We start from the raw sequence: 24,126 nt of genomic DNA, 5'->3' as shown, positions 1-24,126 counted from the left end.
CTTCCATTATTTCACCAGGAAGACCAAGCGTATGATGGAAGGGTTTTCAAGCTCTGGATTATCCTGGGTAATATCTTTAGCCATGACTCCCACTAGCCATAGTCTGGACCGCACTGTAGTTGTTTATCAAGCAGATGCGTGACACCATAAACACTTCCTGTCCCTCACTTTAAATGTACACCATTGGTACACTTCTGCACCGGATCCATATAGTAATATGAATACATGTAATGGCACACAAAAGACAAAGCAATACCACAGATATGGCAACCCAATCATGATGAGGTCCGCTTTACACAAAACACACACAATAAGACAATGTAGCACCTTTACCACAAATGAGGAACCACGACCACTGGTCACAAACACAGCCGGCCCAAACGGCCATCAAAAACAAGTCTTCAATCCTAGTCTCAATACATGTGATGACCCATCAGACACAAGCAGAACACCAAAAAGGTGGTGTAGGTGTCGGACAATCATCAGAGCAAAACACACACAGACACACAAAAATTCCGTTTCCTACCTGGACCAGCATCCATGATGTTCACCTGTCCTTGACGATCAGACACCAGCCCGGACGACCCAGGCATGCTGACTGGATCTGAACGCAGAGGCTGGATCCTAAACATATCAAATGTCATACAGTATGTAAAGGACATGATTGGAAACAGAGAGTAGATGACTGTCTGACTTCTTTAGTGTCAAATGTATTGTAAAATAACAATGTGAATGAAAAGAGTATTATAATGTAATTTGTATGATGGTACCTCAGGCTATGTAGGTCCAGGTCATCTGTGTCAAAGTCCAGGAGAGGCTGCTGTGCATCGGACGGACCCTGGGACTGAAGCACTGAAGAGGAGGACGAAATGACGGTGGTCTGGCCTGAGGGATGAATGGTCTTAAACTGAAACTGGGGTCCCATCCAAAGGCGACGATGTGGACCTGTATGAGTGACAATCTCCACCTGAAATAAAGAACATAACAACATGACATGACAACATTATGTTGTGATATTTAAACATCAACTCCACAGGCAGTGCGGAACTTAAGCAGTGAAAGCACCTTGCACAATCTCAGGGGTCGGCAACCTTTACCACCAGCAACGTAATAATGTGCATTGAACCATTCATTCATTTTCTACCGCTTTTCCTCACGGGGGTTGCGGGGGGTGCTGGAGCCTATCCCAGCCGTCAACAACAACCATTCACACTCACATTCATACCTATGGACAATTAACCTAGCATGTTTTTGTTGTTGTTTTGTTTTGTTGTTGTTTTGGGAGGAAACCGGAGTACCCGCAGAAAACCTACACATGCACAGGGAGAACATGCAAACTCCACACAGAGATGGCCGAGGGTGGAATTGAACCCTGGTCTCCTAGCTGTGAGGTCTGCGCTGTAACCACTTGACTTTTCTGTGTCATTCCAATTGTTCATTTTCTGAAATAAAAATGGTGGAATTTCACATTTGTACTCAGAGAACTGCATGTCAAAAATAAATGTGTTGGTGAACATAGTTAAAAATAGACATTTTTATGGTCGATGCGGTTTTCCACCATTTGCGGTGGTCCTGGAATGTACGTACACCCTCCAAAATGAGTTGTTACCTCCGTCAAGCGCAGCATGTTATGTTTTTGCCGGCATTTGTTATAGAAATACGATATGGAAAACTAATACAATTTTGGGAGTGATCTGGATCGCTGTATGGATCCAGGAATTTCTTTAACGTTGCAACATTCGACCATTTTCGACTTTTGTGCTTATAACAAAAAACAAATAAAAATGGTCTCAGCGCTTGGGAAAAAATACAGGCCAAGTTTCAAAGAGTTTCTACAAAATATCAAAGACTGATCCAAAAAAATGTAGGATTATTATTTTGCTGTGAATCGCAATATGCCGGAACCTTAGTACCCTTCAGACTATGTGAACTTGATACATTAAGGACTTGCAACATTTTCAATGTTAATTATACAGTATTTTTCATTCATTCATTCATTCATTCATTTTCTAGCGCTTTTCCTCACGAGGATCGCAGGGGGGTGCTGGAGCCTATCCCAGCCGTCTTCGGGCGAGAGGCGGGGTACACCCTGGACTGGTGGCCAGCCAATCACAGGGCACATATAGACAAACAACCATTCACACTCACATTCATACCTATGGACAATTTGGAGTCACCAATTAACCTAGCATGTTTTTGGAATGTGGGAGGAAACCGGAGTACCCGGAGAAAACCCACTCATGCACGGGGAGAACATGCAAACTCCACACAGAGATGGCCGAGGGTGGAATTGAACCCTGGTCTCCTAGCTGTGAGGTCTGTGTGCTATCCACTCGACCGCCGTGCAGCCCTATACAGTATTTTATTATTTTAATTATTGTTATAACTACACATGCTGCTGTTATAAGGAGATGTTACCAAACTAAATTTCATTGTACCCTCTTGCAGTGACAGTGAAGCTCCTTGTTCTTCTATGGCGCTTGGCACAGGTCTGCACTCTAGAGTGCTTCTCTAGTTCAACATAGACCGGTTGTTGACATGGTCAACAGGTCAGACTTAAGCCAACTTAAGCTGTATGACTCCATGAATGAGTTGAAGTGATAATGTTATGGCACTCACGTATATCATGTTGAGATATTGAACAACCCTTTAGTGGACACAGATCATGATGATAGAATGCTCCTGCACTCAGGGTCTAAGGTCTAAGGTCTAGTGTAGTCATGCACGCTATCTTTTTACCGATAACTTTCTGCTTCTGAAGACCTATATGAAACTGATAACCGATATTTGGACACACGCACCAGTATGCCTGGCGTACTGGCTGATAAGGCTTTTTGTATTTCGTACAAGTAGCACAAAGCAAAATGTCTTTCTCGGAAAGGGAATGTTCGTATACAAGTGACGTTACGACAGACTGTTAACATCACAGGCAGGAGAAAAAAGGAGCACTTGATTTGCTCACCTTCACACTATGGGTAATCTCACCTCATTGTTTTTATTTATTGGTATGACGTCACAAATCCCTCACATTGCCCCAATGATTATTGCGCCGATAATTATCATGCAACATGATTGTGAACCGTAAAAGTGACAATGCACACTCTAGCATTGTCACTTTTACTCTAGTGATTAGAGTGTTAGAGTGTTATGAGAAGACAACATTGGGCGTGAGGCCCATTGGAAATATTATTTTAATAATAATATTAATTTTAATAATATTTATTATTTTATTATATATAAAGAGACTAAAAAATAAGGCATGGGGATTGCTGTGTTTGAGGGTGTGTGTGTGTGTGTGTTATGCCAGTTAACGCTATCCATATCACAAGTCGCCAAGCTGAGCAGTACACTCTCGGAAGCTCGATAGAAGACCCAGATCTCACAACACAGCATCAAACTGCTCACAGACACAATTCGCTTTAGCTTTGTCCACATGGTGTACGGTATATTTTGGAGAAATAAATTACAACCGGGATCAGTAACTGGCAAAGGAATGGGTGAAGCTTTCAGGGAAATAAGATAGAGACGAGTCATCGATACGGATAAAGGGGGAGAAAATTCCAGAGAATACCTTGGTTTCTAACCAAACCAGTACAAATGTGAATATTCCCATTCATCCAGGTCATTGTAATCTCAGGGCATTGCAATCACTTCATGCTCAATGACAAGGTTGGGACAACTAGATATGAGAACTCTAATCTGAGTACAGTGCAGTTGTGATGCATTCAGTGCATCTGAACTCTTGTCTGCAGATACTCTCCTAGTTCCACATGACCCTGCACTCAACACACTGGATGGAGATGGGCATAGTGCAAGACGTGCTCAATGAGGGGAACATCATGATGTAGAATGTTTTTTCACGCTGTCATTAAGCAGTGTGAGTGAATTTTGTATGAATGACTTCAGGCTGTATTGATTTTGCTTTATGATATTGAGCTGAGCTGAATGGCAAAGCTCTCATTTTACAGGTTGATCTGTGTTCCTAATATCACATACGTATGGCCGTGAGCTTTGGGTAGAGACTGGAAGCACAAAATCCTGGGTTCAAGCCCCCATGCCTCCCAGACACCCATCTGTGGAGGTGTTCAGGGGGCATCCAACCGGTAGGAGGCCTTGGATAAGACCCAGACCACATTGGAGAGACTATGTCTCTCAACACCAAGGCATTTGCTGGGAAGTGCTGGATGAAGTAGCTTAGGCTACACTGATGGATAGTTGGATATAATATTATAAAAGTATCTGTAAAGTTGCTAAAAATAACTGCGTATGTCTTTGGCATGTACACTACGATGATGACATAACCAATACATTCCAATACGCTTGTTAATACACCATTGCCTTTGTGTCTCCTGGGTGGCCTTTATGCTATTTGGTAAACTATCATAGCTGATGTAGACCACAACTTCTGCAAGCTAAGTGGGACGCATTTAAGCCAATAAATTATGCATGCAGCAGAATTATTGATGGCAAAAACCTAGAGGGTTACCTGCCGACATCCGAGAAGAGAGCTGTGGGGGTTAACCAGGCTGAAAACGCAGCATGTCTGAACATCACTTTTCTGACAGTCATGACATTCTTACGTATATATTTCACAGAAATCTCAACATAGCAGCTGTTGATGGTTCGAGAATGACTTATACGGTGCAGGTTCCAAGATCGTCGCTTCTAGCAATTGTTATTTGGATATGTCACCCTTTCAACAAGATCTGGAAGAAGACCTAAACTGTTTACCAAACCAGGGAATTGGTTAGGATGTTGAGGAACAATCCAGGAACCCTGTCATGAACTAGCACCTACTGGAACACCAGCGTCACTGTCCAAGGTGAAGACACGTTTACATCACTATCCACTGAGATGATGCGTTTAAGAAAGAGACTGAAGCTTGCAGATGCCTACATGGACAATCCAGACGTCTTCTGGAGCAAAGCTGGTCCAATGAGACCAAAATCGAGTTATTTTTCCATAATAACTTAAAGTATGTTTGGGTGTGTGAAGGTGTGGTTTTCATAAACTACAAAAAAAAAAAAAAAAATATATATATATTTATATATATATATATATATATATATATATATATATAGTCATGCAGTGTAAGTCAAAAATATATAAATATATCTATAAAAAACAACAAAAACGTAAAAAAAAACAGTTTAAATCATAATTGTCACAAATTGTGTAGTAAATGCTTTAAAAAAAACATTGCAGTGCAACTAGCAATTGTGAAAAATGTAATTCAAATGTTAAAAAAATAATTTTCACAACTCATAATTGTGAAGAATTGTGACATCTTTGAAGAAATTAATTGAAATAATAAAATTACTACAATTTGTAAGCAGTTGAACTTAGGGTTAGGGCTAACGTTCATTCATTCATTTTCTTTACCACATAACCTCATGAGGGTCGCGGGGGCGCTGGAGCCTATCCCAGCTGTCTTCTGGCGAGAGGCGGGGTACACCCTGGACTGGTCGCCAGCCAATCACAGGGCACATATAGACAAACATTATAAATTAAATGTATTATTATTATTATTATAAACAACCATTCACACTCACATTCATACCTATGGACAATTTGGAGTCGCCAATTAACCTAGCATGTTTTTGGAATGTGGGAGGAAACCGGAGTACCCGCAGAAAACCCACGCATGCACGGGGAGAACATGCCAACTCCACACAGAGATGGCCGTGGATGGAACTGAACTTGGGTCTCCTAGCTGTGAGGCCTGCGAGCTAACCACTCGATCACCGTGCAGCCAGGAAAAACATATGCAGCTTAATATGTCATTATAAAAATCTGCTTAAAAATCTCAAAAACAAAAATGGTACCAGTTTTCATAATAAAAAAGTATATATATATGCAGTGTGGCTCATAATTGTAAACAACATTGTAATAAATATTTTAATAATGAATGTAAATAATGCTTTGTTTTAAATCCAGACGTAATGTGTGGTTTGACCCAACCACTACTGTTGACATACACTATGTGATCCGGTGGTGTTCTTGTATGTTTTGGTTGAGAAAAATGTACTGTTGAGTCGTTGTGTGTAAATCCAGAAGGCCTTTAGCCAAGTCGTGCTAGATTTATGGTATGACATTATGAAAATGTTACTGGCGCATCCAAAATTGATGGGCTCTAAAAAACAAATCACACAAGACAAAGGAAGGATGGTGAAATTGTTCAGGCATGCAATACAAATGCTATGAAATATTCATGGAACACAAAGCAACACAGCTAGCGCTGACTGGGACCAGAGCGGGTGTGCCGTGGGTGTCAGAACCTCGCATGAGAGGAGCATGCCGCGGCTACGTGAGTGAAGACGGCTGACCTGAGAGAGCCACTCCTCGTCGTACTGTCCACTCTGCTCCCACGCCGGGACATCCGATGACTCTTCATCTTTCATCTGGCTTGGGGACATCCCTGAAAAACCAACACACATGGCGATACTTCATATCTGTATCGTACAACTATTTGTTTATCTTTCAGATGCGTTTGCAATGGTCACTTTCTTTTCATTGACGTTTGATGACAAAAGTACTGACAGGTTTACTTCCTAGAGAACAAGTTTGGGGTACTCTTCTGGGTTGGTTGCTTCCTTTCCACTCGAGAAGTTCCAAGTGGCGTCTTTGTTACTCCCCAGTGGCTTCGAATGAAACACATAACCGTTTCTACACTTCCTGTATATCTAAAATGTAAAAGACCATGAATACCACATCATTCAAGCAAGATAATACTTAGATCGTCCAGCCCGGCTGCCATATGATTTGGATATTGAAGACAAATTGACTTAAATTACAATTTCTTGAAAAAGTAGCAGCAACAAAAATATATATATATATTTAATTGCAGTTCTAAAAAAAATAATCCAAGAATAACTTAAATAACTAAAACAAAACAAAACACATAGTAGGTCAAAAATGACAAAAAAAATAAACATATAAATGTATGACAAAAATACAAAGGATGATTCCAGCAAGGCTTAAAAAAAAGGTTACGAGAAAAAAGTAGTAGTAAAAGTACAGATTTGGATATTTAAGAAATGTGTCAAAACATTTAAAATGTTTAAATTTTAAATATTTTTTGCTTTTTGCATGAACTATTTACAGTCTTTACAGGAATTGAACTGTGTGTGCGCATGCGCAAAAATGTAATGGTAATGGTAATGGTTTTATTTCATTTGAACATGCATCAGATTACAATTGAGTGCATCCCATAATCAGTTCACAGTTCCACATGTCCAAAAGGAGTAGGAAGAAGCAAAGCTTATTAAATCCTACCCCTCCATCTGGTACTTTTACAATCAGTAACTGTTACATTTGTTCACTTCCTGCTTTCTTAATATAGTTTAAGGTTTTTTTATTTTATTTATTTATTTTCTTCAATTTTATTTTTGTCACGTACCGAAATACGAGGAGATATGACCATCCAATGACATAATGGGTACCATAGTAACTGTCAATATAGTGATATATATATATAGCACATCATAACTGGTTCAAGACTCCTACAATGTCCCTACAATGTGTAACCTTCAGCACACTACACTCCTCCACACCCTCCCACTTCATCCTTCCGGTCATGTGTGATTTTACCTTTAACATCACGTCTGCTGAGCTCTTATCAAAGACACTTCTGCCAACTTGTGGCCGTTTGTATGGTTTCAAATTGCTCTGAAGTGAAATGCATGAGTTGAGAGTTGCATCACCTCTTGCACAAAAAAAAAAAAAACACACACAAGATGCATAAATACATTGTTGGGTCAGGCGTTCAGGTTCATAAAAACATATACTGTAACTACATATTTGGTATTAAATGAGATGATACATTTATTTTATTTTTTAGAACATAGCAAGGGTCCATAAAGAAGGAAATGTGGGTCAGAAATAGCCCCCCAGCTGCACTTTGGACGAGAAGGCCTTTGCAAGAAGTATAAATAAGTCAAAGTTGGAGTTATGTGTAATTATACTGACATGTTTAGCCAAGTTTGGACACCTCTGACTGAGATCATACTATATCTAAGCTAATTATTATTATTATTATTATGATAATGACAATGGCTGGAGGAAAGTGATGAGAGCCCTTATGTGTCCTCCTGTTTGACCCAAGGGGCCAATAGCTGTTCCTAATCAATTATTGATGTCATGAAGCAGTTGGCGGACTAGCTAGATCTGGTTTCCTGTGTGTGTTTGTGCAAAGAGACAATCGTCCGTGTTGTTGTCTGTTAGGACGCGCGTCAGGAGCCAGACGGACTGAGCCAGCGACATATCTACTCATCTCTACCGGGTCCGACCAGTCGCTCCACTTGGAAAACACTCATTACAGACTCTTAAGACTCACAACATCAATGGCACTTTACATGGAGAGTGTTTTTAAATGCCACATTAGTGGATCATACCAAGTCTCATTAGAGCAGGGGTGTCCACAGTGCGGCATGAGGGCCATTTGTAGTACTCGTGGCACTTTTTTTTTTTTTATCTGCCCACAGCACATCCTAAAATTGTAATTTAGCAAGAAAGCTAAAAATAAAATAAAATAAAAAGCAATAGCAGAATTCAGCAGTAATTTTATAAGAATAAAGTCAAAATATTAAGTTGACATTTAATGAGAAAAAGCTGTAATTTAACAAGAACATAATTGAAAATAATAAATAAATAAAAAAATAATGAAAAGTAACTTAATGTTAGCATTTTCTGAAAAATTGTGAAAAAAACAACATTTTAGCAGCATTATGTTGAAATATAAAAAAAAAAGAATAAATAAATATGGAACCTACCAAAAGAAAGATTAGACTTTCATCAGGAAAAAAAACAAGTTTGTTTCACTTTTTGACGTTCTTTAGCAGTACAAATAAGTGTCAGGAAAATATCAGTTCCTGACTAGAACAAGGAAAAAAAAACATCTATATAAATAATAAATATCTATGTAAATCTATATAAATATAAATTTCTAGCATAACTTCGACTTTTGTGACAGCTCAAATATCTGAACTATAATAAACTCAAAAAAGGCTTGCTTTACATTTACAAATATAACACCGTGAACAATTTACAATTTTCACGGTGCGAGCATTTGTGTGCACGTGTGTGCGTGTCCATGTGGATATGTATGCATCCCTACCTTCTGCATACTACACTCCTCCATGCTCCCTCACTTCCTCCTTCCTGTCATGTTTGATTCTTCTATGGAAATGATGCATGCTGGGCTTTTATCAAATGCACTTCTGCCACCTTGTGGCCATTTTTATCGCTTTAAATTGTTTTGAAGTGAAATCCATGAGGGGAGAGTTACATCATAATACATCCAATATGTTGTTGGATATGGGCCTTTGGGTTTATAAAAATATTTATATTAAATACAGTATACCCCACCTCTCGCCCAAAGACAGCTGGGATAGGCTCCAGCATAATACACATGACTCCTGTGAAGATAACCGGCATAGAAAATAGAAGGATGGATAAATATATCTTTGTTATTGTACGCGTTAACAGGCTTTTTAACCTATACTGTATGACAAAGTTTGGTAATGGTAATGGTTTTATTTCATTTGAACATGCATCAGATTACAATTGAGTGCATCCCATAATCAGTTCACAGTTCCACATGTCCAAAAGGAGTAGGAAGAAGCAAAGCTTATTAAATCCTACCCCTCCATCTGGTACTTTTACAATCAGTAACTGTTACATTTGTTCACTTCCTGCTTTCCATAATGTAGTTTAAGGTTTTTTTATTTTTTATTTTTAAATAATGTACCTCGTACCGAAGTACGAGGTGATATGACCATACAATGACATAATGGTCATATCACCTCGCACTTTGGTTTAAATTCACATTTTTCTTGAGACATATATAACTTCCAACATAGCTATAGAACATATCAAAGTTGCATCCTTTCCTTGATGTATTTATATATATTTCTATTTGTAAGGCATGCATACAGACACTCCATCCATACTGTGTACTGTATGAGATCACGCTCATCTTTCCAAAGTAAACAGCTGGATGAGTGCATAATGAGTAGAGAAGCTGTCCAGCAGCACGGAACACAGTGTCTTTATTAAATGTCGGGGGGGTGGTGTTGGCTGTGCTGAATGTGGCCTGTTAGTTGGAGCAGTGAAGCAGGCAGTCAGAACAAGAACAAAGGTTTCCTCGGTACTGATGAAGCCCAATCTCTCGGGCCTGGGGCCCACAGCCAGCGGCTGTTAAGACTGATCTCGGGGAAAAGATAAGCAGTTCATAGCTGGACGGTGCGCTAGACCTGCTAGTTTTGCATCTTCCCATGAAATTCACCTGCGAGGATGTCAGTAGGCAGCTCCATGTGTCTGTTGCCTTACGCTCCCCCTTTTGAGTGGCACGTCCTGGCATACTGGGCCCGGCTCGGTCATTATCATTACAGCTAGATTTGATTGGCAGCTCCTTCTTTCAGCCAGCTACAATTACCACATGCATTTTTTTTTCTACTTCTCTTTGATTAGTGACCCAGTCATGGCGCCAAGGTTTCTCATTACCAACGCCTGACGCTCCAAAGGCCTCACTGTGGCCCCCTTCTCCAAGAGCAATAAAGAACTATTGACAAGGTATCTGCGGCCGCCATGTCATGTGTCCGCACAGAGAGTCAGTCAGTCTCCACGTTTACAAGGATACAACAGGTAGTGGGGGGCTGGGGGCATCATGGTCACGCTTAGGACTGAGAGAGAATCACAGGTGCTAACTTCTAGATGTTTGTTTCTAGAAACATCCTGCTTTCATACTGAACAAATAGCATGAGGTCGCTATGGTTTATAGGGAATCTACACTTTCACACTTCATCCACAGTCCTGATGGATCAGTTAAAGTCTAAATCAGTCTAAATGATGAGTTATCTGAACTATTTATTAATGTCATCAGAATTATGGGTATGACATCATAATTCTCTCATGTACCGCACCCCTTATTTATGTGTAATTCCAATTATTTTCTGCAATTAACACCATAAAACCATAGCTGGAATGCTCATATTACAAATATACAACATAAGGTGGCCAGAAATATTTCAATATTGAACAAAGCAAAATTTGTTCTCAATCAGAAATCACTCCACACTCTTTATTGCTCTCTGGTTCTACCATATCTTACTTATTGTGTGGAAATATGGGCTAATAACTATAAAAGTAATATTCACTCGCTAAATGTACTGAAAAAAAAAGTCAGTAAGGATAATTCATAATGCCGCCTACAGAGAACATACTAACTCCTTATTTCTAAAATCACAAATACTTCAACTTGCTGATATAGTTCATCTTCAAACAGCTAAAATAATGCATAAGGCTAAAAATAACCAATTAGCTAAAAATGTCATCCAATACTTCTCTACAAGAGAGGAGAAATATGATCTCAGGGAAGAAGTACATTTGAAACACTTCTATGCTAGGACTACGTTAAAAAGCCATAGCATTTCAGTATGTGGAATCAAACTATGGAATGGATTGAGTAAGACCCTCAAACAATGCACAACGATGAGCCAATTCAAGAAACAATACAAGCAGTTGATGTTTGCTAAATACAAGGATGAAGAGTCTTGAACCAGTCATGATGTGCTATACATATCACTATATTGACACTTACTACGGTACCCATTATGTCATTGGATGCTCATATCACCTCCTACTTCAGTACTTGACAAGGAAAATGAAAAAAATTACAAAAAGAAAACAAAAACTATATTAGGAAAGCAGGAAGTGAACAAATGTAACAGTTACTGATTGTAAAAGTACCAGATGGAGGGGTAGGATTTAATAAGCTTTGCTTCTTCCTACTCCTTTTGGACATGTGGAACTGTGAACTGATTATGGGATGCATTCAATTGTAATCTGATGCATGTTCAAATGAAATAAAAACATTACCATTACAATAATTGGAAAACATGCTTTGTGTTAACATATTTGGCTGTAATTAGATGCATGATTTCTTGTGGGCTTAGTTAGAGTACGTTTCATTTGAAGTCGGACCCGGTGGAACGGATTAAAGACACCAACTGAGGTTCCACTGTGCCTGCAGTCGCTGCCTTGGATGGACGGACAGGCGTAGATAGCGAGCAAGAAGTGGCGCCAGTGCTGCCTTTTATCAAGGCATCCTCGAGACGGTGATGAGGCCTGACCCCGGTCCTTCCTCTACCCATCTTATTCCTTTCCGTGCATAATGCATTTTTAATCAGACTGGGTTATTCAATATACAACCATGAGACCTGAGACCAAGAGCAGTCAATCAAGTCCTGTTGGCGATGTACTATGTGTGCACGTTTGAAGGCGTTGTGGAAATGCATACTTTATTGTCTACATGATAGTTGGCTCATACGGTCTTGGCGAGTTGCTGTGTGATTGTAGCAGCAATGTAAAGTAGACACTGAGAAGAAGAATCTGCAAGATACCGTGTCTTTACAAAAGCCAGTTGGACGAGGTGTGTGCGGCTGCTTCGTAATTCAGTGCATAGTTAAAAGGACTTCTTCTTCTGGATGACTTCTTCAGCGTGCTGCCAAAGCCCCGCAGGACACAATAGAGAAGAAGGCTGGCAAAGGCGGCGTGCTGACAAGCAGGATGTAGAGTGCAAAAGCTCAAAAATGTAAGATGGCATTCCAAGAGAAACTTGGTTGGCAGGGGGTGCAGGGTGCTGTTTATAAAAAGCTGTCCCAGAGGGAAGATGGCAAGAACACAAAAATGAAAAAAATAATATGCCTGGTCACACTCGATTAGTTAGGAGAATAAAGAAACACACCAGTGTTATTTGCCACCTGCTAATTGGACTGAAATATGTCTCTCGTTATGCATTCACTTATATGAGCCATCTTGGCAGACACCGTGGCGGGATATGACGGCGGTGTACATCACTCCAACGCGTCCTCATTAGTCTGACAATACGGGCCACCATGAAGCACTAATTTCAGACAATAGTTTAGACCGAGGACAGTGGTAAGTACAGCTCCCGTGCGTACCTGGCTCCTCATCCATAAAGCTTGCATATGCCAAAATGGGGCCTACAAGTTGCATACGCCATTTTTTGCCCATCATCCACAATCCTGATGTAAAACAGTTCTGATTATACAGCTCTAAAACCCCTTATGTAGTGATGCAGCGTCTCGTGCCACTACTGAGAGGAACAGGTCACCTCCAAACCATTGTGATAGGTCACCAATCTGTACTGACAAAACATGATAACAAACATATGAACAATTCGGAACAAACAATCAATGATATGTAAAGCAGGGGTCTCAAACTCAATTTACTTGGGGGCCACTGGAGCTTGGGTCTGGGTGAGACTGGGCCGCATCAGGTTTTAAAAAAAAAACCCAAAAAAACGCATTTATTAAAAACAAAAAAAATTAAAAAACGTCGCTTTGGTTCCAATTTTCTACAAGAAAAGCTCTGATAAAACATTCCACTGTTCTCAAATATCTTACTTTTTATTTTTCTACACAAAATAAGATGAAAAATAAATAAACAAATCAAGAATAAAGAAAATCTATCAATCAGTAATAAATAAATAGATATAATAATAATAATAATAAGGCAAATAATAAAAACCACATATAGTTGGTGGGTAGACAAATTATTTTTTTCAGATTAAAATGAACAAAGCATTATTAGAGCCCTGTAGACATGACCAAACACGACTATGGTCACATTTATACTCTTGTTATTTACAACATATTGCGCAACTGCAGGGTCTTGAGACACATGCTAACTCACAAACTAGAGAGCTAGCGACCTAAACGGTAGCCTTCAAGTTATTTCCTTTAGACTTAAATAGCCAAAAACTTACCACTTCCACACGGATAGGGAGGATAACTATTAGCAGATATTTAACCTTTAACATGAACATTAATCAAACGTAATATTTTTTCTGGGTACATGATACCATACAGCATCCATATGAAACTTGCGCGGGCCGCACTAACATTAAATTTCATATCAAGGCAGGGGCCTCAAACTAGTGTCCTGCGGGCCACATTTGGCCCGCGGGCCGCGTGTTTGAGGCCCCTGATGTAAAGTATTAGTCCACATTCCATCTTTTGTTTCTACACGGCCAGATGGACTGTGTACGTAGCTGTGATATCTATCACTATGTACTCCATGTATCACTATCAGTATCATGGTGACTTACTCCATGGACAGTTGTCCATTTGGTCTTTTCCAGTTGATTTTTGGTCGATGGAAAAACGTTTCCAACACTGCAGCATTTTTTCTCAATAACAATTCTTCTTTTGTTGTGATGCAATCTCTTGGAGCCATGTTCTCCTCGCCATATACACCAAACCTTTCCATCCATAGTAAACATGTATAACTGCCACAGAAATATGCAGTTTTGTATCGGCATGGCTTGGCAAGCTCTACATTTACACCACCAAGTCATGCTGGTACTGACTCTAACAGACACGTTCTATGGTACCGTTGTTGACGACAGTAGCGTTCCTTTAAATCTATGGGCTCTGTGAAATCAATGCGACCAGGAAGGAAGTTCCCATAACAATGAAAATACAGCAAAAATACTGTAAGTATTAGATGTTTCCATGAGTGTACCTGTAAAAATATAAAAACATTAAACTTTATAGTTTAAATAAATTTGTCCCATTATGTACATTGTTAGCTCTCTCATGTTAACTGTTTTTTTTTCTCTTTAGAAAGTACAGAAAAAGAAAAACGTGTTTCCAGGTTTCACGTAAGGATTGTGGATGGGCAAAATTCCAATAAAAGTTTTCCTTTAAAGATGTCAGCTAATTGGTCTGAAAATCTCAGGCTACGTTCACAATGCCAGTCAAATCCCAGTTTCTTTCTCTTCCATATATCTCAAATGTTTTTTGACAGCTCTTTGGTCTTTCCCATGGAGGTGATATGTGTGTACGGTGCTTACCGGCCAAAAGGTACTGGCAGGACTGCACCAACTCAGAGGCCAGAACTAAGGGGTGGTTGGAGTTGAAGGGCGGCTGCAGCTCATTCCATTGTGGAGTTCTGCTTTTCAATTCAAAGCAAATAAAACAATCAATAACAGCAACTGATTCTCTCACACAGTTTTGAAAAAACAAAGCAAAAAATGAGTTTCACCTTGCTAGAGTCCAGCAGGCCCGTGGAGACGTACAAAGTTCCAAAGCGGTGTCATCGCTTATTTTCTGTGCGGTGATTATGGGCCGAGGTTCGAGAACATGCTCCACCAAGTTGCCATAGCAACTAATAATGTACAGTGAGTCCACCACAGTCTGCCTTGACTGATCTGGGAACAAGATGAGTAATACAATAACACTGTGAATACTGGATGTGAAAGATAGCTAGTGTTGAGGCTGCAATGCTGCCGCCTCTGTCCACCAGAAAGAGCCAGAGGAGTCAGGAGGCCAGACCCAAAGGGAAGCTGACGTCTTTGCAGCGCCCCAATGAATGCCTTAGGGGAAAACGTCAAAGTGCTGTTTTTTTTTTTCCATTTTAAACTTGGTATTGGTACATGTTTGTATATTTTGGATGTATACTTTTGATGTGTTAGTTGGTGTGTGATGAATTCAGTGTTGAAGATGACACAGTGAGTCAGACTGTTGTATATAGTGATGCCCTGCAATTTCCAGTGCATTGGCAAGTAAGTGGACTGCTACCATTTCCTCAGACTCACAAGCAGCAATTAAACAATTTGTAGTCGTTCTGTAATAAGGGAGACGTCACCAGATTAGAATGTAGCCGTAGATTAGCCGCACTGCTATATAAACCGCAAGGTTCAGATCTTATGGGGGGAAAAAAAAGTACTGGATTAAACAGCACAATTTAAGGTACTTGTAATTGTGTGAAAGAAGATGCTCTCCATCGATTCTGGTGAGTAAGCTTGAATCTTACCTTTCTCTCTTTTCATGTTGGGGTTGGTAATGAACCACGATCGTGATGAGGCAAAGATGGCAGCCACGCAGAACTCTCCTCCACCGGATTTGCTAGGGGAGATCTGCGGGGGTGGTTTACTTTTGCTTTGGGGAGGAATAGAAGAGACAGAAATTTATAACAACATCTATGAGTTTCTGCCATGAAACATCCCGTTTTTATATTACAGTAACAAATATTTTTTTTTATACTTAACACAAACAGTAATGCTCCAGTCTTGCAAACACGTGCGTAGGATGCTACGCAATATTTACATTCAAAAGCTTATTTAATGGACTTCCTGTTCAGAGCTGTGTATGTGTGAAAAAAACGAATCTAAGAGAAGATGAAAAAAATCAATCAGAAGCATAGCACAAACATTGCTCATCGCCACCACAAGCATTAGGAATGCCCTGAAGAAGCAAGCACTGGTCTTACAGACGTGGAACAGGTAAAGCAGAGAAACCATCAGTAGGTGATGGCAAACACATTGTGAGCGCTGGAAAGAAACAACTGTTAGAGACTTCAGCAACAATCTGCAGAAGGCAGGAGTGAAATTATCTCCATCTACTCTTCATGGACGACTTCCAGCACCTCTAATTTTAATGTTGCTTTCACCTCTAAATGCAGTCTACACTGGCTAACCCTATCACACCCACTAGCAACGTGAACATAGACATTCGGTGCTATTTGTTGACTGAATAAGTTGTGTAATGAGACACATATGGGCAAGAAAACACAGTCACATCTTCCAGAGGTAGAGTAAAAAAAATAAAAATAACAGCTGAAATGTTGCTCTCTGCTATCATATAGTCATCTTTTCAAGTCAAATCCAAAGGTACAGTACTTTCAATTCGGACCAGGGGTGCTCACACTTTTTCAGCCTGCAAGCTACTTTTAAAAAGTAATGGTAATGGTAATGGTTTTATTCATTTGAACATGCATCAGATTACAATTGAGTGCATCCCATAATCAGTTCACAGTTCCACGTGTCTAAATATATATTTTTTACATGATTAGAGCCTTCGAGAAATTAAATAGCAGCCCTATACTCACCTTTGCACTACTATTATTCTTTGTTTGGAATGGTAATGGTAATGTAATGGTAATGGTAATGGTAATGGTTTTATTTCATTTGAACATGCATCAGATTACAATTGAATGCATCACATAATCAGTTCACAGTTCCACATGTCCAAAAGGAGTAGGAAGAAGCAAAGCTTATTAAATGCTACCCCTCCATCTGGTACTTTTACAATCAGTAACTGTTACATTTGTTCACTTCCTGCTTTTCTAATAGAGTTTAAGTTTTTTTTTAAGCCCCCAAGACCTACCTCCTACTATAAACATACAATATATATTTCTAATACATTTCTACTATACAATATTAAATATATGCATAAATGTGCGTATTTATGTATATTGTATACATCTATTAAAATATTTATTTGTGATTAATCACATTTTTTAAAAATCAATTGTTAACTCAGAATTAATCACATTTAATCGCAGTAGAAATATGTTTTTATCTATAATAAATCGGTAAGATTTGATGACTTTTGAGTGCTAATGTGCATCATTGTGGTACACAACCTCTCATTGTATTGCTTTTTTACTTTTCATTTGACGTTGTTCCTGCCATAGTTTTATGCAATACATCATAAATAGGATGAATCACATCGCTATAATGTACGTATGTTTTACCCAGATGTTGAAAATCTTCCCCTTGCGAGTTCCATGCTAAATGGCTAATGCTAGCACGACACTGGACTTCAGCCACGGTCATCACATTGACAGCCCGTCAATAGCAGCTGGAGCTCCGATTTAGCTGGCAACATATTAAAGAAAGTTTTCAACAACAGGCGCATTTTCCAATTCATCGTGAAATAGTAGTTTAACAATCAGAAGTGCAGAAAACACACATTTCTATCGTGGAATTCATGGCGCAAAGCCATCAAACCCCTGACTTAGTTTATCCGTGATCAGAATCATGATGATGAAAGTTGCATCTTCATGGGATGACATCGGTGAATCAGGAGGGTAGATTAATGTCACATGACATCTACAAAGTGACGTTTATGTGACCTTTGTGATCGACCGGTAGCTTGTGATCGACACAATGTTATGGAGCGTACATATTCACATCTACAGCAGCCATCCAAGTCTTTCATTTCATAGCAACATCAACCATGTACACTTCACTTATTTTCTCTTTTTCTAGCAACATGATCCAGGGTTTAGGAGGTTCGTTTACTGAGAAACATCCTGCACACAAGCAGAGGTTAGAGTAATATTTGTTTTACTATATCTAAAAATGCTGATAACTGAATAATTCATTTTTTAAGTCATTTGTATGAAACAGTGTTGTTTTCTCCCAACAAAACATGTTTTATGTGCTACAGCAGGGGTACAACAGTGAGGGTGGGGGTGGGGGATTCATTATATTTGCAATTATAATTTACTGGATAGACTACTCACATGTCATTTCCACTTTTAATTTTACAAATGAGGGCTCTCCACCGAGCTAATGGCGCTTCCCTTGAGGACATAATTTAATCTGTGACATGAACCATCAAAGTCCCTTTGCATTACTACGTCCAGGGCTAATGTGAGCACCTCAGAGGGTGGGGGTGAAGCTTTGGCTTCTATTCACGTGCACGCCCTTTATAGTAAACGACACAGATTCTGCACTGTGCTTCATTTAGATCCAAGAAAGGGAATAAAACAGCCAGCAGCAACGGAACATAGAGAAGACAATGATACTAGAGGTGAATGGGAGGTGTAGTACAATGTAACCTTACAGTCCTCATTTTGCATTGTTTTCGGGCTGTAAAACTAGAATTATTCTCTCAAAAATGTATCCGTTATTGATATTTTTGGATGTTTGGATTTATATTATTCATGGGAAAAACTGCTTCCGTTTTCATACATTCACAATAGCAAATGATGCATGAATGTATTACTTCAACTTCTAGAGCAGTGATTCTCACAGCCCCGTTTTCAGTGGGCCGTGGATCTTAATCTTGGGTCTTTGTTCTATTATTTTTTTACGCAGCAAAAACCAACATTTGTTATTATTCTACTGTCATTAGGATGTTGGACGTGTCAGTCCTATCTTTTGCTAGGCCTTAGAAAATGTTTGATTGTATGTTGTACTTATTGAATATGAGCTGTTTTTTTTATGGAGTTCTATTGTCATTGTCAGAACCAACTTCACTCCAGACCAGGTGTGCCATCAACTCCAACTTAGCGCCACTTACTTCCAATGCGACCAATGCTTCAACCAATGAGCTGGGAATCAAATACTCATTTCCCCCAATGTGTGTGTGAATGAAACAATTGTGTATTGTATTTAAGCTCTATAAGTATTTCTCTGGGCTGCACGGTGGTTGGGTGGTTAGCGCGCAAGCCTCACAGCTGAGAGACCCGAATTCAATTCCACCCTCGGACATCTCTGTATGGAGTTTGCATGTTCTCCCCGTGCATGCGTGAGTTTCCTCCGTGGACTCCGGTTTCCTCCCACATTCCAAAAAGATGCTAGGTTAATTGTCCATAGGTATGAATGTGAGTGTGAATGGTTGTTTGTCTATATGTGCCCTGTGATTGGTTGGCGACCAATCCAGGGTGTAACCCCACCTCTCGCCTGAAGACAGCTGGGATAGGCTCCAGCACCCCCGCGACCCTCGTGAAAGTATTTCTCCGTGAGAAGACGTTGCCGATGCGGTGAATAATACAACATGCGACAAGAGACGAAAGGTAAACTCACCATGGAGTTGTACTGGCAAAACATGCTCCGAGGAAATAAGGTCTTTATGACATGGAGTTGAAAGGTGAGGGTGAAGGGAGTGGAGGGTACAAAGAAAACACAAAGAATTAAACCACTGAGCTAACCCACAGAATATATTGTCAACATACTTTACGTCAAACTGTAAGGTACAGTGTGGCCGGTACGATGATGACAATAAACAGAATGATACCATGTAAAGTTCATATTACAACTTAAAAATGACGACATGTCCAATGGGTGACTGTGCTGTAAGTGCAAGTGGGTGTCCTTCCATCAGTCTGTGTGTCTCCAGTGTTTACAACACATTAGGCTTGGGAGTGTGTTCCTGTGTTTATTCTGCACATCCCGATATAGTCACAGTGCTCTCTAAACAATCTCCAGCAAACAGGACTTTTCCCAACAGCAATAAAAGTCCAATGAGACTGAACTCTGTCCCCGCGAGCCAACCTCCAGACATGAAAAAAGAATTCCCAGCCAAGCAGAGTACCCCGCAGGACTTCTCGATTTTATCATTTTTACTGCAGTTGCCTGGAGCCTCCCAATGTGCGTGCTCTTCGATTCAACTCGGTACATACGCATGTGGAAAAATGTTCCTCTAGCAGACGGGGGGGAGCAACGTTTTTCGCTCAAATGTCCTGTCCCTCGAGTGTACGTTAACAAATGAACACAATGGTCAGTGCAACGGAGGCATTGAGTAAATGCCCACTTAGATATAAATGGCAGCAGGGGGCGGGCTGCCTCTCCCATTGACCCACTGCTGAGCCTACAGAAGCCCCACCGGGCCCCCAGCTGAGTAAATGGATCGACACCAATGGACATATGAACGTGTATGTGGAAGCTCATGCGCCACTCGGCTTCCTCGCCCATTTCTTGTTGATAGAACTGAACTAGAATTGATGTAGGATACACGTAACCTGCCAGCCCTGCTCCAAACCGCCCTGGCCTCCATCCAAGGACCACAGAATGAGACTTCAGAGCACTAGCCGTCAAGCTATCAACTCCATGTCCAGCTCAAATCTTAAGGTGTCAGGGAGTGAGGCTTACCAACGTACATCTGTACCAGCTGACATCATAGACTCAGAGGATACAGTGGCAAACCAAACACAGTTAATCAGAGTTAATCTGAAATGATTTAACCCCGCCAATTCTATTAATCCCCGCAAATTTCGTCCAGCTTTGTCCAATCACGTCAAGTCCCCTTAGCAGAGAAACATCCCCAAAGCAGAATCTTTCTACCTCCATGTTGGTGTCATGTGACCACATCACATTCCTCAAGCCTTGTGTTTTCATGACAAAGGTTCAGATGGGTCGGCACGTGTATCTTCTTGAGCAGGATCTCAATCCATGACAGCAAAGTGTCTTACTAATGCCATTCTTCCTGACTGTGCTCCCAACTTCCTTGACATCATCGACCAGCTCGACTCCTTGTCATTGTGGAATGGTATCTTGCATTTCTTCCACTGATCAATGGTGGTGTCATCTTTCTTACCAAGTTTTTACATCACGCTCTTCTAGTCCATTCCAGTCCTGTGTAGGTCTACAATCTTTCGGTCTGCTCTTTGGGCTTGCGTATGGTGGTAGAGATGCAGAGGCATCACTTAGCATAATTTGCACTGAGAAAGCGTCATTAGGAAAAGGGACGCCTGAGTACGAGTTTGACACCAGATTGACAGGCAGTTTGATGAGGTGTCTGCAGGGATGCTGACTCTGCATGGGACGGAGTTGAGACAAACGGCAAAGCGATCAATTAACTGGTCGACCTACATTCCTACAAGATCGTGGGTACAAGGATGGTAGGCTCCCTTAGACATAAGGTGAGAAGAAGTGTCACACAGGAAAAACTTGGAGTAGAACCGCTGCACCTCTACACTGAGAGAAGCCAGAATGGCTTCAGGATGCCTCACTGATGAGGTGTTCAGGGCACGCTTGACAGATAGACATCTTCGGGGAAGACCAAGAACATGTTGGCGAGACTATGTCTCTAAACTGGCCTGGGAACGCCTCGGGATCTGCCAGGTGGAGGCGGACAAAGTGGCTGAGGACAGGGAAGGCCCCACGACCCAACCTCGGATAAGCAGAAGATGGATGGAAGCGGACAGAGGAGTAAGCCAGAAGTGAAAGGAAAAGAGTGCGTGCCATGAACCTGCGAGGGTGGTGACCTCACTCCCAAAGTATAATAGTTCACACGTTCATCTCTTGGACCATGTCCTCTAATCGCAGCTCTGCCTCGGCCATTAAAAAAAGAAGGGAAGTGAAAACGAGTTGAGTCTTTCTGCCATGTGACTTAAAGCCCCTTTGCAGAGCGGGTCTCTAAGGCTCTGGAAGGCAATTGCTCCAGCACTTGTTTGGCTGTTGTGTTCGTATTAGAGTAATCTCAGGCCACATCTGCAGTAGGTCAAAAGGCCCTGTTCATCCTCTCTCTGTTGTCTTTCTCATTAACTCAGCTGCACTCTTTCTGCATTCCCTTCAAATTGTCTGCAGCAGGATTTGGCCGTGTTTTGTGTTGTGTGTGACAATCTTTCCATTTGGATTTTCATTTGTGTTAACATCAGCCCCGTGTGCAGATGGGATGAGTGTGCAATTGTCTGCTTGCAAAATCCCCAATTTGACACAGGCAGACATTTTTGGCATGTTAAAGCTGTCCTCATGCAAATGCAGCGACTGCAGAACAAGTGGACTTGCAGCAACGGCAGTTCCGTCTTAGCCGGCCCCATTTGTCATGTCATGTACATCAATGTCATGTTAATCAGTGTCTACTTCTATGACCTGAACATTTTCATAAGAAGGGTTTATTCAGATAGGACCCCCGCCATTATATTGTATTAGGGGTGCAGGCAATATTAGGGAATCATTGTATTATTGTCTTCAGATTGTCTTGCATTCTTCTATTTTCAACATTCTTCTATATTCAACTGTTAATAAATAAGTTTGCTGATAATTATATGTTTATGTTTTCCTGTGGTTTAGTCTGGTTAGAATCATCATCAGCAAGCTAAAAGCAAAATCAGAAAAAAATATATAAAATGATTTAAATAACAAACTCAAAATGATGGTTACCAGTATCAGTATCCAGAGTACAGCCCCTGTAATTACTTTCTATCGTACCGATACCTGTATTCACAGTATCAGCCACCAAGAGTATTTACAATTTATGATCTGTTCTCTGCATCGCGTGCACAAGTGCCGTCACATTCATTAAATCAGTGTTTCTCAACTGGTGGGTCGGGGCATACTTTCAGGGCCCATACCCGTTTTCAGTGGGCGGCCAATCTGAATCATTATCAGCATTTATTCGAAAGGTGTTTTTTGTTAAGCAACGACGTGGCATCTATGAATGGCCCTATAGGCAGCGAGAACACAGCGCTAATTAAACCTGACAGGGCAGAAAACCAACGCTTTGCCATTAAAATGTTGAATGTGCCACAATCATCTCTTGTTAAGCCTTACAAAGTAGTGACTAAGTATTTGCTCTGTCATCATGACCTTCTTGATGCCGTCCAAATCTTGGAAAAGGATCCCCTTGGTGAGACCTGTGAGCTTGAGGAAAGCCAGGTCTGGCATGGACTGGAGAGGTTGGGTCGTCTCTGGCGACATTAAGGGGTAACGGTGGGCCAATCCAAACAGCCAAACTGCTATTAACTGACATCGTTATTGCGACTTTGTGGATTATTATGGAGTCTGTCTATTATTAAAAGTTGTGAAATGTTACTGTGGAGGAGCGATTGCCATTGTCTGTGTTCATTGGCCCAATCTGTCCATCTGTGGTACCTGCGCGGGATCGATCATTCCACAGTCGACTATGCAGCACTCGTGCATGCATGTGCTCGTTTATGTCGCCTCCCAAAGCTGTAAACCCAGGACAAACACGGCACTGCCACGTTTCCAGCAGTCCTTGGAGACATGGAAGGACACACGCAGCCACTCTACAAGTCCTTCAAGCTGACCTTGGCATGTATTAGAAAAGCCATGAAGAGCCACAGCTCAATACCTTTATACAGTAACAGCAGAAGTCCTATACTGATTTTAGCCCCGCCAAATGGTGCAAGTTATTGTTTAATGTACGGTAACTATCAATTTTAAACAAATACCAATTACTTTTTTGGAATCGTGGGGGTCCCAGATGGTAACTTGGGCGAATAACTGGGATCTGTACTGGGTGAACCGTCGCAGTATGGAGCCTTGGCGCTGGGGCCCAATTACGAGTTTGGGTTGCCAGTTTCACAGTTTTGTATTTGTGTACATATACAGTGTAAAGCAGTAGTGGGGAGGCATGGCAACCTATGTGCAAACAATGGGGGTGGTGTGTACCAAAGCGTCTCCGCTTTCGGGAGGAAATTCTCAAGTAACTGCTATAGCATCTTGGATCTTCTTTATGATTTTCTGTTAATAAGTGACCATATTTCCCAAAGCAATGTCTTCAATGTCGTCAGTAATTCCCTCTCCCACACTGTGAGCTTCCACTTTATTCTAGTTTATTGCCT

At 40.7% G+C, this 24,126-nt stretch overlaps 1 protein-coding gene across 4 annotated transcripts in view; it reads right to left on the bottom strand.

Moving 5' to 3' along the window:
* bcas3 (BCAS3 microtubule associated cell migration factor) overlaps nucleotides 1-24,126 on the bottom strand; it is a 223,950-nt gene that overhangs the window by 142,211 nt on the left and 57,613 nt on the right. For all 4 annotated transcript variants that reach the window (XM_058079793.1, XM_058079792.1, XM_058079794.1 and 1 more), the window contains exons 17-22: nucleotides 15,841-15,965; nucleotides 15,070-15,235; nucleotides 14,879-14,976; nucleotides 6,327-6,418; nucleotides 771-967; nucleotides 527-624 (exon numbers count right to left, since the gene is read on the bottom strand). In XM_058079793.1, the coding sequence (XP_057935776.1) occupies nucleotides 527-624; nucleotides 771-967; nucleotides 6,327-6,418; nucleotides 14,879-14,976; nucleotides 15,070-15,235; nucleotides 15,841-15,965 (776 nt within the window). The remainder of the gene's footprint in view (nucleotides 1-526; nucleotides 625-770; nucleotides 968-6,326; nucleotides 6,419-14,878; nucleotides 14,977-15,069; nucleotides 15,236-15,840; nucleotides 15,966-24,126) is intronic.

Source organism: Doryrhamphus excisus, chromosome 8, assembly GCF_030265055.1.
Source record: "Doryrhamphus excisus isolate RoL2022-K1 chromosome 8, RoL_Dexc_1.0, whole genome shotgun sequence".
Lineage (NCBI taxonomy): Eukaryota > Metazoa > Chordata > Actinopteri > Syngnathiformes > Syngnathidae > Doryrhamphus > Doryrhamphus excisus.
This window is presented reverse-complemented; position numbering and strand designations above follow the sequence as displayed.